The 15431-nt window shown below is 41.2% G+C and overlaps 1 protein-coding gene across 3 annotated transcripts in view; it reads left to right on the plus strand.

Annotated features, from left to right (window-relative positions):
- The window catches only part of CEP89 (centrosomal protein 89), a 77105-nt gene that overhangs the window by 17603 nt on the left and 44071 nt on the right, over positions 1-15431 (plus strand). For 2 of the 3 annotated variants that reach the window (XM_036834430.1, XM_036834432.1), the window contains exons 5-9: positions 3547-3649; positions 6268-6296; positions 8369-8411; positions 10654-10872; positions 12207-12352. In XM_036834430.1, coding sequence (XP_036690325.1) covers positions 3547-3649; positions 6268-6296; positions 8369-8411; positions 10654-10872; positions 12207-12352 — 540 coding nt within the window. The remainder of the gene's footprint in view (positions 1-3546; positions 3650-6267; positions 6297-8368; positions 8412-10653; positions 10873-12206; positions 12353-15431) is intronic. The other variant, XM_036834431.1, reaches the window with a different exon arrangement.

Below are 15431 nucleotides of genomic sequence, written 5' to 3' on the forward strand. Positions count from 1 at the left end.
GGAACCTAGACGCTGCAGCTTCTTTGCCATGTTGCCAGGTGTTCCAATATCTTGCTTTCACCTCCAAGTAAGAGAAGATGTCACAGATTAGCTTTGCATATTTTTGAGCTTTATATTCATGGAATCATAGAACGTGTATTATTTTGCATCTGACTACATTTTTTGGTGTGTACAAATTTAAAATTATATCTTCCTGGTAAATTGAACAGTTTGTCACTATGAAGTGACCCTCTCTATTCTAAAGAGGTTTTTTGCCATAATGTCTTTTTCATCTGACATTCTCCATCTTTCTTTCTTTTTTTTAATTAATTTTTAAATTTATTTTTGGCTGCGTTAGGTCTTCGTTGCTGCGCGTGGGCTTTCTCTAGTTGCAGGGAGGGGGCGCTACTCTTTGTTGCGGTGTGCGGGCTTCTTGCTGTGGTGGCTTCTCTTGTTGCAGAGCACAGTCTCTAGGCGCATGGGCTTCAGTAGTTGTGTCTCACAGTCTCTAGAGCGCAGGTTCAGTAGTTGTGGCGCATGGGCTTAGTTGCTCCTTGGCATGTGGGATCTTCCCAGACCAGGGCTGGAACCCGTGTCCCCTGCATTGGCAGGCGGATTCTTAACCACTGTGCCACCAGGGAAGCCCCCTCCATCTTTCTTTTGTTTGATATTTGCGTGGTCTATTTTTTTCCAACCTTTAATTTTTTTTGGCCATGCCACGCAGCCCCGGCAGTGAGAGCACCAAGTCCTAACCACTGGATCTCCAGGGAATTCCCAATCCATCCTTTAATTTTAACCTTTCTGTATCCCTATGTTTAGCTGTGTCTTGTAAATAGCATCTAGTTGTTTTTTTTTTTTTTAAGTTTACTGAGATATAATTCACATACATACTATTCATCCATTTAATGTTTACAATTCAATGCAGCATATAGTTTTTGTTAACCAAGTTTGACAAACTTTTCCTTTGTCTTTTTACTGGACCATTTGGTTCTTTTATGTTTAACGTATTATATGGATATATTTGAGTTTAAATCTGCCATCTTTAGTTTTCCTACTTGTCCTATTACTCTGTATCTTTTTTCCTCTTCCATTCTTTTGGATTGATGATTTTTTTAGTTCTATTTCTTTCCCTCTACTAGTTTGCAAATTATACTGGCTTGTTTTCTTTTCTGATAACTACCCTGTAAATTCTAGCATGTACATTTTACCCTTTAAAATCTGAGTTAGCGTCCTAAGCAGGAGGAAGATGAAGGAGCTTAGGCCAGGGCTGCAGACGGATGAGGGAAAGGCCACTCCTGGCATCCCTGACGGCAGCACCGTGGCTGAGTTGGCCGGCTTCTTCCTCCCTTCCTTCAGGACCCAAACAATTTTTGTTGTAGTAACCAGGTGATTTTCCTACTCAGAAGTATGTAATAGTTTAAAAAATGTTTTAAATTAAAACTTTTAAATTAGAGTGTTTTTAGAATATTGCCACAAATTCTTTAGGCTTATTTATCGATGTATTAAATATACACAAAAGGCATATAAGCCATAAGTGTACAGCTCAGTGAATTTTTACAAAGTAGCCCCCATCCAGATTAAAAGAAAAAGAACACTACTAGGACCCCAGAAGTCCTCCTCTGTGACCGAGAGGACTCACTACTTCCCCAAGAGTTAACCACTGCCCTGACTCCAAGAGTAGACTAGATCTTAGAAAATCACCGTAGGTTAGTTTTGCCTATTCTGAGGATTCTATGACTTTAATCATACAGTACGTACTCTTTGGAGTTTTTGAGAGTCTTCTGTCATTGTGTGTAGCAGTTGTTGCTTCATTCTTATTGCTGTATAATATCCAGTTGTACAATTATAACATCCAATTAGTTATTCATTTCACTGATGATGAATATTTGGTTGTTTCCAGATTGGGGCTTTTAGGAATAGTGCTGCTGTGAACATTTGTGTGTATATTTCTGGTGGGTCTATACCGCTCATGTACACTGATGAGTGATATATGTATGGTCATAGGGCATATGTACGATCAGTCTTAGTGCTAGTAGATGCTGCCAAACATTATTTTCCATAATAGGGTATATTTAGCATTTTCTTTTTTTTTACGTTTATTTATTTTATTTATTTATTTTTGGCTGCGTTGCGTCTTTGTTGCTGCGCACGGACTTTCTCTAGTTGCAGCGAGCAGGGGCTACGCTTCATTGCGGTTCACAGGCTTCTCATTGCGGTGGCTTCTCTTGTTGCATAGCATGGGCTCTAGGCACACAGGCTTCAGTAGTTGTGGCACGCGGGCTCAGTAGTTGTGGCACGCGGGCTCAGTAGTTGTGGCTCGCAGGCTCTAGAGCGCAGGCTCAGTAGTTGTGGTGCACGCTTAGTTGCTCCGCGACATGTGGGATCTTCCTGATCCAGGGCTCAAACCCACGTCCCCTGCATTGCCAGGTGGATTCTTAACCTCTGCGCCACCAGGGAAGCCCCTAGCAGTTTCGTATTTCCTTGATAAAAGTGAGTAGCGTAATGTATCTTTGACAGGGTGAACAAGGCAGATGGGTTCCTAGGAGACAAAACCTAAGAGGCCATTTCTTTTTAATCCCTTCAAATGATGAGTAGAGTGGGAGACCTTTCTGCTGCTCCGAGCTGGGTCACCCTGGAGCCCTGTACCCAGAGCCTGGTGGGCCTAGCCTTAGCTTTTGGCTCTGAAATGCCCCTTCTCTTGGGCATCTTGCCAGTGAGTTCTGCCCCCTCCCTGCCAGCCATGGGGATGACCCTTCCACGGCCTGCAGCACAGCACAGCTAAGCCAAGCTGATCACATACGCAAGATACTATTCAGGATAGCAGAAGGGAAGCCAGCCAGGGAGCACCAGTCGCAGCTTATTGTACAAGACATGGTTCACTGCTCTTCCCCTTGGGCAGCCTCTGTCCCCACCTCCCAGAGCCCTGCCAGTGGGGTGGTCTCCTGTTCATCAGGGGAGGTCCCAGTCATGGCCCACAGGTCTGTGAGGGGCAGCTCTGCAGCCCTGCCACCATTCATGATACCTACGTAGAAGATGCTCTCAGACAGCAGAGGGGAGAGTTCCGTTCCATCAGGAAACATTCACAGTGGACTCACAGCCAGCGAACATAATGGACCTCGATCCCAAACAGTTGCCTGGATGAGGGTTCTCACAGGGCTCGTTGGCAGGTCTTGTCCCATGCGGAGATGAATACACAGCATCAGTACCAAGGCAGGGTGGTACTGGGTGCTATGCAGAGCAGGCCAGAGGCAGCCCCTTTTCCTGAGTTGGTCCCTGGCAGGAATGGGGAAGGCGAGCTGCCCAGGTAGCATTGGGGGTGGGGTGGGGGTGGCTGTGAAGTTCTCCATGGCTTAAGCATAATTTGGGCGGCATTGCCTTTGCCACTGGGCTTCTCCTGAGGGACCCGAGATTTCATCCAGCCCTGCCAGGTGTGGTCCTTTTATGTCTTAGAGAGGAGGGAGCAGTGGAGAAGGTATGGAATAAGACGTTTGGGTTTGTTGGGAAGAAATTTGATACAGAAGCACTTATCACATAGTTGGTTGTTCCTTTGTCTTTTGTAACAAAAAGGTTCCATCGTCACATGGGGTAGACAGTGAAGATGAGGAAAATATTTCTGAACAAGATGGGTTTCCAGGCTCACCTGTTCCACCAGAGCGTACGCAAGAAAAAGGTAAAAAAAAATTTTTTTAATTTAATATAAAAAAGCATTTTGTGGCAATAAATATTGGCTAACTTGGGGGAACATGTAGCCATTGCACCTTCATACTGTGGTTCCATGATTTTAAGTGGGAATATCCCTGAGTTTTGTTTTCACTGGGTTACAGTGAACATAGTTGATTGCCTGGGTGTTAGGTCGTCTTTAAAGCATGAGGCCCTCACACTGGAGTCCGTTTTGTCGGTTCCAGCAGCCATGAGAGGCCCCCTGGGGTGGAGGGTCAGGGCTCAGGCTCTGAAGCTCCACACGCTCCTCCCTCTCTGCGCCCCACATCTAGCGCTGTGAGGGGCGGGTACCCAGTGGTCTCCCCAGGATGAGCGAGTGAGCTTGTCTATCTTGTTCACCAGGCTAGCTCCAGTGCCTGGATCAGGGTCCTGGCCCAAGGCAGGCTGTCACTACAGGTGTTTTGGATGAAAGAGTGCATGGGCATGTTTATAATACAACTTTGTAATAGCGCATCCTTGTACGTTTCATTTGGCACAGTGAGAGAATTCAGTGCGTTAAATAACAAAGGTAGTTTTCCGTTTCCTAAGAGGTGGCTTATGTTTGAGAAGTGAGAAGGAGAGCCTGGCATACAGTGGGCACCAGTCACTGCTTTATCAGGACCCTCAGAGTTGCTTAGGCTCAAGAAGACTCTCATATAAGTCAGTTCACAAGGGGACTGATTGATAAACAGAAGGCCAACCTACTAATACCTGTGCCAGAAAATGCCAGTTGATTAGGCCAGCGTATTTTATCCCTGTGGGAAATCCATGTGTATGTTCAATTCAAGTAAAAAGTATATCTCTTTTTAAATTACAGAATTAATACTTTCTCACTGTAAAAAAAAAAAAAACTGAAATGCAGAAATATAGGAGGTTAAACACACATAATTGTACTCCCGTAGAGTACAATTTTAACAACTTCGAATGCGTCTGTGAATAAAATGCATGTTATTTTATTACCTGGCTTTTTTTAAAAATCATAACACATCCTGAATATCTCTGTGTTCATACATGTCCATCCACTTTCTGATGTCTGTGTTGTCTGTGGCCTGATGTGTTATATATCAGTCAGAATCCAATCAGGAGACAGAGTGTACATGGTGATTTGAAAAAGGAAAGTTTAATGGAAAGAATTATTGACTATAACAGGATTGCCTACTAAGGAGTAGAGAGAAACCTAAAGAATGCAGGAATGGCAGATAGAGGGAACAGCTGCTCCCTCTTTAGTTAACAGAGAGCCCCCAAGAGAAGAAACATTTGGAGAATCTCCAATGCAGACATTGGAGAGGGTGCAGCTGCGGCCCACTGGCGGGTGGAGAAGTTAGCCGAGGTGTGTTGCTAACAGAACTCGCTGGAAAGCTGCCCTCTCCAGGGGAATTCCAGGAGAAGCCACCCATGGGGAAGTGCTGCTGGCCACCTAGAAAGAGGGAAGAAAGGGGGAGAGGGGAGAGAAAAAGAGGAACGCAGGGAAAGAGAGGGGCGGAGACAGCCTTCTGGGATGAGGAACCCAAGCCCCTTCCTCTTCCAGTGTCTCTTCTGCGCCCTCTACTGATGAAGTTTATTATTGCGCCACCTGGCAAGGTAGCGCTGCTGCAGTAACACAAGCCAGCAATAAAGGTGGGTTTGGAGCTGAAGGGCAGTGTGGTAACTGGCGCACTTGGTAACACAGGTGGTGTTGAACTGGGAACGCAGGTGGTGGTTGGGAGAGAGTTCAGCTCCTCCAGTGGTTTTTGGTTTGTGATGGGCATTAAAAGCCCCTGGACACTTGTGAAAAGGCCCCACACCAACCGCAAATTCTGAGTCAGTGACTCTGGGCCGGAGCCCCAGAGGGTCTGTATTTTTAACAAGCTCTTTGGAGAGTCTGATGTGAGTGATCCTTAGGCAACACATCAGAAACACTGGTTTTCAGTGCTTTGGTTCTGTCATTTCCAGGTGGCGAGGGGCTTGGTGAGTTCCTTAACCCCACTTCTACTCAGTTTGAGTGCACCTCTCATCAGGTTCTTATAAGGATTAAATTTATAAGGATTAAATTTAGTCGTATGTGTGAAGCACAGCATCCTCCGTAAATGCTAGCTGATAATTATTGTCTAAAGGCTAAAGCCTCAAACTCTGTCAGCCTGAGGTGCCACTCTGTGCCCTAGCAGTACCCGGCCAAGAAGCTCGGACCCTGACATCCTTTGGTCGAGGCTCCGGCATCTGACCGAGTGGACTGCTACTGGAGGCGGGGAGGCGGGGAGGCATCAGCCTCAGCTCATCGGGGGAGTGGCGGTGGGGCGGGTAGAGAGCTCTGGGAGGGGGAGTGCTGGGAAGGTGGGGAAGGCTCAGAGTCGCGCTGAGGAGTTTGGCCTTGGTTCTGCAATCATGTGAGCCGCTGAAGGTGCTCAGGAACGAGCAGCGGGGAGAGACGAGCATCTCTGAGTTGGGCTCCTGCCTGGCTCTGGACCCACTTCTCATGTGACCTTGGGAAGGCTGCCCGCCCGGGCCTGGTGTAGCCCATCTGCAGAAGGTGAGTGCCTAAGATTGTACTCTTCTGAGGTGTCAGGTGTCTTTCTCTGCTTTACAAAGTTTTCTCTCTCTTTTTTTAATCAGATGGTAAACATTCTATTCTGAATTTAAAGGTAAGGATTGGTTTTTTAAAAAAATTTATTTATTTTATTTATTTATTTTTGGCTGCATTGGGTCTTCGTTGCTGCACGCGGGCTTTCTCTAGTTGCGGTGAGCAGGGACTACTCTTTGTTGTGGTGCGCGGGCATCTCATTGCCGTGGCTTCTCTTGTTGCCGAGCACGGGCTCTAGGCACGCGGGCTTCAGTAGTTGTGGTTCGCGGGCTCTAGAGTGCGGGCTTCAGTAGTTGTGGCGCATGGGCTTAGTTACTCCGAGGCATGTGGGATCTTCCCGGACCAGGGCTTGAACCTGTGTCCCCTGCATTGGCAGGCGGATTCTTAACCACTGTGCCACCAGGGAAGCCCAAGGATTGTTTTTTAAAAACTGATTTTCTCAATTAATAGAATTTCTACCATAATTTCAAAACAACTTTTGTGATTTGTGGGGCAAAAAACTTCCATTAAGAGTTCTTTTCAAAAAAAAAAAAAAAAAGAGTTCTTTTCCATTGAATGTTTTTTAAAATAAAGTTTTAAAACATGAAGAAACTCATGTTTTGCATAGTTTAAAATGAATGTAATGTATTGAGAGATTAGAAATCACTTACATTACATTTTCCTTTGTAGAATGAATAGACAATAACCAGTTTTCAGATATGGAAATAGTTCTACTTAAGTTTTTAATTCTGCGATGTCAAAGGAGTTTAAAAATTAAAGACTTCTCAGCAGAGTTAATTTATAACCTTATCTACTTTTTCAGCAGAAATTAGAAACTTAATATCAGACTGATGTGTAGTAGAAAAATGAACAAAAGTTCAAAGACTTCCCTTTCCTTTAAGTTTTGGGTTGAAAAGGAGGATGTTGTATTCTTTTCTCAGTGCTTTGAAAATGTGCTTCTCTGAAGCTTATGGGGTCTTTTTGCATATCCCAAGGAGAAAAGGCCAGTTAGAGTTTGCTTTGTGCATCTCTGCTCAGCACCTACAGTCATATCACATGCTTTAGAATGTGAACTGATGGCCTGTCACTCATGGGACCTGCATGTAAACACAGTGACTGACTACCAATAATAAATTGTGGAGAAAAGGCAACCCTCCTACACTGTTGGTGGGAATGTAAATCGGTACAGCCACTATGGACAACAGTATAGAGGTTCCTCAAAAAACTAAAATGGAGTTGCCATATGATCCAGCAGTCCCACTCCTGGGCATATATCCGGAGAAAACTCTAATTTGCAAAGATACTGTGTTCATATGCAGCACTATTTACAATAGCCAAGTGCCCATCAACAGATAAATGGATAAAGAATATGTGGTATACACACACACACACACACAGACACACACACACACACAATGGAATATTATTCAGCCATAAAAAAGAATGAAATGCCATTTGCAGCAACATGGATGGACCTAGAGATTATCATACTGAGTGAAGTAAGCCAGACAAAGACAAATATCATATGATATCATTTATATGTGGAATCTAAAAAATAATACAAATGAACTTATTTGCAAAACAGAAATAGACTCACAGATATAGAAAACAAACATATAGTTACCAAAGGGGATGGGGGGGAGGGATAAATTAGGAGTATGAGATTAATAGATACACACTACTATGTATAAAATAGATAAGCAACTAGTATGTACTGTATAGCACAGGAAATTGTATTCAGTATCTTATAATAACCTATAATGGAAAAGAATTGGAAAAATATATATATGTATAACTGAACCACTTTGCTGTACACCTGAAGCTAACACAATATTGTAAATCACCTAGACTTCAATTAAAAAAAAAAAAAAGACACTGAACTCGTGGACAAAAAGGCAGGAAGAAAGCAGGACTTCCCTTGCTGCTCAGAGAACTTGCCAAGAGGGGAAAACCCTTAAGGTTTCGGTTCATTTAAAAGAAACAGTGAATATTAAAGTTTCTAAAGCTAAAACAAACTAGCAACTACAAGAGCCAAAATGAAGGGGAAAAAGTACTTAAATATTTGATATACGATGACCTACCTGCTTGTGCCAATCCACTTTTAGAAGATGCTGAGACTCTTAATTCATTACTCTCATGTTTTTTCTTCCCTAGGATGAAAAATCACCATTGTGTGGAAAACCTCCACCCTCTCCAGGTATTTGCCTTTTGAATTTCATTGTGATTAAAAAGCTGATTGTTCTAGTGAATACCCAGAATAATCTCACATAAAATAAAGATCACTTTTTTTTTTCCCTGTAAAGGCTGTTGCTTCTGTCCCATTATCAAAATTGGGAAGAGTAGGCAGTTTGTTGAATTTCCACCTTTGCCTTAAAAGAGAGAGTCTAAACGTTCACACGTTGGATGATGGATATGTGTCCCCGTGGGATGTGCTCAGATTCTGGGGAGGGGAGTGGACCTGTGGGATATAGGCAGACACTGGGAGGGGGATGTATGCAAACGGGGGCTCTGCTCAGGGGCTAGAGACAGAGCTGAGGGGTCTAGAGATACTTTCTGGGGTGCTATCCCCTCTACAGTTTGGGGAGCCTCATTAGCTTTCAAGGTGGATTTTGTAATTTTTTCCTGTTAAGCCTCACATTGCTAGTCTGAAAATCCTATCAGGAATCAAGGCTTTTGTCTGTCCTCCATGTCTGATTGGCTTTGTTTTCACCCTTTCTATCTCGGTGTTTTTGGTGCTGTATTCTGGGATATTGCTGGGGCTCTAATGTCTAGCCCACAGGTTCATTCTTCATTGTATGTACTCCGCTGCTCAGCCCATCCTTTGAATTTGTATTGTGAATGAAACTGTTTGTTTCTGTGATTTCTATTAAGTATTGACAAACATCTCTCTGGAATCTTAACTACACTCATTCAAAAATCTTATAGTTGTTGAGCAGCCAACTCTGTCCTCTGTTATTTGATTTTGGTGCTTCTCTTATAGCTCACATGGTTCTTGGTGATGTGTTCACCTTGGTCCTTGGGAGTCCCTGTTGGTCTGCCTGGGGATGTTGTATCTGATTACTGCAGGCTGCTCAGAGGGGAAACCAGTGGGCTGTCAGGCGTACAGCCTGCCTCCAGTGACTGACAGGGACAGACAGGGTGTGTGGTCAGCCAGGGGGTTCGGGGGTCCCTCTTCCTCCTGAGTTTCCCCAGCCCCAGTGCCTGCCTGCCTCAGTCCTCAGAGCCTGTCTGTACTACCTGGCCCAGGGGGCTTGAACCATTGCTGATCCCGTCTGGCACATTAACTGGATACCTCATCAGCCCTTTCTAGGTCTCTTTGTGTCCCCACTACCTGCCAGGGCAAAGCACATCCCTGGAAGCACTCCCACCTCCTGTAGCTGACCTCTCCTGGCATATCTGAGGCTGCAGCTTCCATCTTCAATCTAATCTCAAATGTTTTCTTTCCAGGATTCCTGGTGGCTCGCCTCTTGTTTTCAGTGTAGCTGTGGAGTTACTCATTTCTTAGACTTTCCTTTCATGTTCTAGGGGTTGGGGATGTGTGTGTCAGAGGTCAGGGGAGGCTGTCAGGAGCCACCAGCATTCCCGCCCTCGTCTGCACATCTGCACACAGAGGCTCTGCCCCGGCTGGGAGCCCATCGTAGTCCTCACCTCCTTTGATCTCCCTGTGGGACATGGCTCTCTGCTTTCCTCCATCTTTCTTGCTACTCCTTCCTCCTTCGTGGTCTCTGGTTTTTTTCTCACCCTGGTGCCTTCAGGTATGCCCACATGCTGGTGGCTCCTCAGTCTCTCCAGCTGAGGCTGCCTTCAGAGCTTCAGGCCCGTGTCCTAGCCTGAGCTTCCCTTCCCCTGCCACGCTTGTGTCCCTTGTCTGGCTAGATGTCTTCCAAACCACAGGTGCTTGGTGCTCATCCTCGATTTGCCCCCCGTCACTGTCCACATCCAGTGAGTTCTTGAGCCCTGCTGAGTTTTCACTCCTGAATCCTTCTCTTCTGTCCTTTCCTCTCCACCCCTACTCTAGGAGTCTCCTGACTGGTCTCCCTGCCTCTGGGCTACACCTCCTTCCTGTTCAGTTTCTTCACTGCTGGCCTCAGGGATTCGTCTGAGAGTAGAGACTCTTCTTTCCATACTTCTGCCTGAAAGGCTTTCTGGCTCCTGGTGGCCTGCAGGATACAACCTCCACTCTGCATATTATGATATGTACAATACTAGGTACAATAGTAGAGCCTCCACCGGCTCCTGCCTCCCCCTCTGTCATCCCTCTTCCTGTTGCTCACTGTAGTCCCAACAGACCATGCACTCTTTGCTGTATAGGCCATTCTCTTTGCAGGCACTGACATGAAGAGTTGCTCATGTGGTTTTTGAAATAGTCTCCTGTAATTTTGATGTAGAATTGTAAATATCAATTAATATTTTAAAACATTTTTCCTGTGCCTTTTTAGATGTAAATGGTAGAACACATCGAAGACATATAGAAATAACCAAAGAAAAGTTCGAGGAATTAAAAGAAGAAAATTTGCATCTAAACAATGCAAATCAAACCCTTACTCTTGAACTTAACATAATAAAAAAAACAATGAAAGAACTACAGTTAAAACTTAAAAGGATGGAAAAGGAAAATAGAAAGCTGAAAGAAGTTGAGAAAGCATCCTCTCAGGAAGGTGGGGACAACTACACAGTTCTTTTATTAAAGGAACAAACAAGAATTCAAATTTTCTTATTTATTTTGAAAGTTAATATTTTATGTTACAGTATTTGTTGATATTAATGTTCTTGATATTTTGTTATGATTTTAAGGTCTTTCATTAATATCCTTATACTTGTTGAAATTTGATTTCATCTGCTGTGTCATTATTATTATGCTAAAATTCCAATACTTCTTTTGATTCTTAGCATAGTATTGTACATATGTTTCATATCAGTTTTTATCCCCATGAGCAGCATATAAAAGTGGCTCTTTCACCACATACTTACCAATGATGAGGACTGTATTTTCCTTGTGAATTTGATAGGTTAAAAAAAAAAGAAGAATCCCATTTTAGTTTAATTTATTTATTTTATTATTGATGAAGTTGAATATTTTTTTCATTATCTTTGTGGGTCATTTCCTTTCTCTTTTATAAGTTTTCCCATTTTAAATTGAGATACTTTGATCTTTTCTGTTGATTTGTAGGAGCTCTTTACATATTAAGGATTTTAGGCCTTTGTCATGTATGTAATATTTTCTCAGTTTGTTGATAATTCAGCTAAATGTATAGGATATTTTTCTGTTATGACCTATGCCATTGGTGTCAAGTTCTTTTTAATGCTAAGATCAGGGACTTCCCTGGAGGTTAAGACTCCACACTTCCACTGTGTGGTGGGGGCGGGTTCAATCTCTGGTCTGGGAACTAGGATCCCATGTGCTGCGTGGCACGGCTAAAAAAATAATAATAATAATGCTAAGGTCATATAAATATCCACTGTTTTCAATGTTTTCTCTGTATATTTATCTATTTATAAAAGTCTAATATTATGGCCTTAAGAAAGATGTTTTAGTTTTCTTTATACAGACCCTGCATATTTCTTGTCTTAGGCACATTTCTAGATACTTTATATTATTTGTGCTATTATTTTGTGGGCTCTGTTTTCTATTACGTTTTCTAATAAGACATTACTATTATGTGGGAAAGTTATTAGTTGTAATAAATTCTCCATTTATTCTATATAATTTTCAAGGAACATATTTGTATATCATCTGAAACGACTTTTTTTCAACCTAAAATTTTTATTTTACCTTAATTGTACATGCAAAAACTTTCACAAACTTCCAAAACAATGTTGACTATCCAATGTTAAAAAAACTTAGTAACGTTTATTCATTTATATCTATATATCTGTCATTCACTGCCTTTGTGAGCCTAAAAGGGAAAGAAGGACAATCAGCAATTTATATAAAATCTTGATAAATTTGAAATAAGTTCTTATGGTATAATATTGAATTTATTTTTTTCAGTAGTCGCTGCACCTGAATTACATTATCTAAGAAAACAAGCTCAAGAACTGGTGGATGAAAATGATGGATTGAAAATGACTGTTCATTGTTTGAATGTAGAACTGAGTAGATATCAAACAAAATTCAGGCATTTATCCAAGGAAGAGGTAATGTTTCCTATTAAGAAAATCAGTTTTCTGATATTTTAGCCTTTCCTGTTGAATTGGTTTCCAATTCTAAAGGGCTCATATTTATTATAATTTGGTATAAAAAAAGATACATCCAAAGTAGAGTCTTTCTGAGCACCTTTCTATTTTCTCCCTCCCTCCCTCCTTCCCCCCCTCCCTTTCTCTGATGGGTCTTGGTACATCCCCAACTACTGGGAACCACTAAGAATAAAGACAGCAGCTTGGACAATCACAGAGTTTGAGAGGCAACCAGGAGCTTGGGTCAGGCTGATCGATGAGACTCATCTCCTATACAAGACCACTCTGTCAAGACAGGAGAGGTGGCTGTTTTTTCTAATGCACAGAAACCAACACAGAGAGTAAAGGAAAATGAAGAAAAAAGGGAATATGTTCTAAAGAAGAGAACGAGATAAATCTCCAGAAACTGATCTTAAAGAAATCCAGATAAGTGATTTACTCAATAGAGAGTTTAAAATAACAGTCATAAAGATGCTCAGCAAGGTCAGGAAAGCATGAACAAAGTGAGAATTTCAATGAAGAGATAGAAAATATTAAAACAGTACCAAAGAGAAATCATAGAGCAGAAGAATATAATACTTGAGGTGAAAAATTCAATAGAGGGGTTCAACAGCAGACTAGAGTAAGTGTGAGAAAGGATCAGTGAGCTTGAAGACAGGGCAGTGGAATTCATCCAAACAGAAGAGTAAAAAGAATGAAAAAGAGTGAAGATAGCTTAAGGAATGCCATCAAGTGGATTACAGAGGTCCCAGAGGGGAAAGAGAGAAAGGGGCATAAAGCTCATTTAAAGAAATAATGCTGAAAAGTTCCCTGGGGAAAGAAATAGACATCTCAATCCAGGAAGTCCAGAGAGTTCTAAAGAAGATAAATCCAAAGACACCCACATCAAAACACATTATAATTAAATTGTCAAAAGTTAAAACAAGGAGACAGTCTGAAAAGCAGCAAGAGAAAAACATGTTACATACAAGGAAACCCTCATAAGATCTATCAGCAGATTTTTCTGCAGAAACTGCAGACCAGAAAGGAGTAGCACAATATATTCAACCAAGAATATATTACCCAGCAAAGTTGTCCTTTAGAATTGGAGTAGAGGTAAAGAGTTTTCAGGACATGCAAAAGCAGAAGGAGTTAATCACCACCAGACCAGCCTTACAAGAAATGTTAAAGGACTTTCTTTAAGCTGAAATACAAGGGCACTAATTAGTAACACGAAAACATGAAATTAAAAATTTCACTGGTAAATAGATAGTAAAATTAAAGATAATCTGTTGTAAAGTTGGTGGGTTAATCACTTATAAATCTAGTATGAAGGTTAAAAGACAAAGATAGCAAAAATATAACTACAATAATTTGTTAATGAATATACAAGATAAAAAGATGTAAATTGCAACATCATAAATGTAAAATGGGGAGAGAATAAAAAATGAAACAAAATGGGGAGAGAATAAAAAATGTAGTTTTAGAATTCATTCAAACTTAAGTTATCAACTTAAAATAGACAGTTATAAGTTGTTTTATGTAAGCCTCATAGTAACCACAAAGCAGAAACCTATAGTAGATACACAGAAAGTAAAGACAAAGGAATCTAAGCATAGCACTACAGAAAATCATGAAATCACACTTGAAGAGAGCAAGAGAAGAAAGGAACCAAAAGGAATTACAGAAAGCCAGGGAACAGTGAACAAAATGGCAATAAGTCCATACCTAACAATAATTACTTTAAAAATAAATGGACTAAAATTCTCCTAATCAAAACACATAGAGTGGTTGAATGGATAAAAAAGCAAGACCCACGTATGTGCTGCTTACAAGAGACTCACTTCAGATATAAAGACATAAACAGACTGAAAGTGAAGGGATGGAAAAATGTACTCCATGCAAATGGAAGCCGAAAGAAAGATGGGTTGGCTTTACTTAGACAAAATAGACTTTAAGACAAAGACTGTAATAAGAGACAAAGGTTATTATAAGATGATGAAGAGGTCACTCCAACAAGAGGATATAACATTTGTAAATATTTGTGCACCCAACATAGGCACACCTAAAAATATAAAGCAAATATTAACAGACCTAAAGAGAAAAACAGACAGTCATACAATAATAGTAGGCGACTTTAATACCCCACTTTTATTAATGGATAGATCATCCAGACAGATAATCAGTAAGGAAACATTGGCCTTAAATGATACATCAGACCATGTGTATACAGAACACTGCATCCAAAAGCAACAGAACACACATTCTTCTCCAAGCACACATGTAACATTCTCCAGGATAGATCATATATTAGGCCACAAAACAAGTCTTAATAAATTTAAAAGGATTGAAATCATATCAAGCATCTTTTCTGACCACAATAGTGCAAAACTAGAAATCAATTAAAAGAAGGAAACTGGAAAATTAACAAATATGTGGACATTAAACAACATGCTACTCTGATCAACCAGTGGATCAAGGAAGAAATCAGAAAATATCTTGAGACAAATGAAAATGGAAACACATGTACCAAAACTTATGGGATACAGCAAAAGCAATTCCAATAGGGAAGTTCATAGTAATAAACACCTACACTAAGAGACAAGAAAAATCTCAAGTAAACAACCTAACTTTATACCTCAAGTAACTAGAAAAAGAACAAATGAAGCCCAAAGTTAATAGAAGGAAGGAAATAACAAAGATCAGAGCAGAAGTAAATTAAATAAAAAATAGAAAAGATCAAGGAACTAAGCAGATTGTTTGAAATCATACCAAGAATTAATAGCAACCCTTCTCAAACTCTTCTAAAGAATTGAAGAGGAAGAGACACTGCTAAACTCATTTTACGAGAACAGCATTACCCTAATGCCAAAGCCAGACAAGAACACTCCAAGAAAATTGTAGGCCAATGTCCCTGATAAACAGAGATACAAAAATCCTCAACAAAATATTAGCAAACTGAATTCAACAGTATAGTTGACCCTTAAACAACATGGGTTTGAACTGCATGGGTCCACTTATACGTAAATTTTTTTTTTCAATAAATACGTACAGTAGTACA

The sequence above is a fragment of the Balaenoptera musculus genome, chromosome 19, assembly GCF_009873245.2.
Source record: "Balaenoptera musculus isolate JJ_BM4_2016_0621 chromosome 19, mBalMus1.pri.v3, whole genome shotgun sequence".
NCBI classification, from domain to species: domain Eukaryota; kingdom Metazoa; phylum Chordata; class Mammalia; order Artiodactyla; family Balaenopteridae; genus Balaenoptera; species Balaenoptera musculus.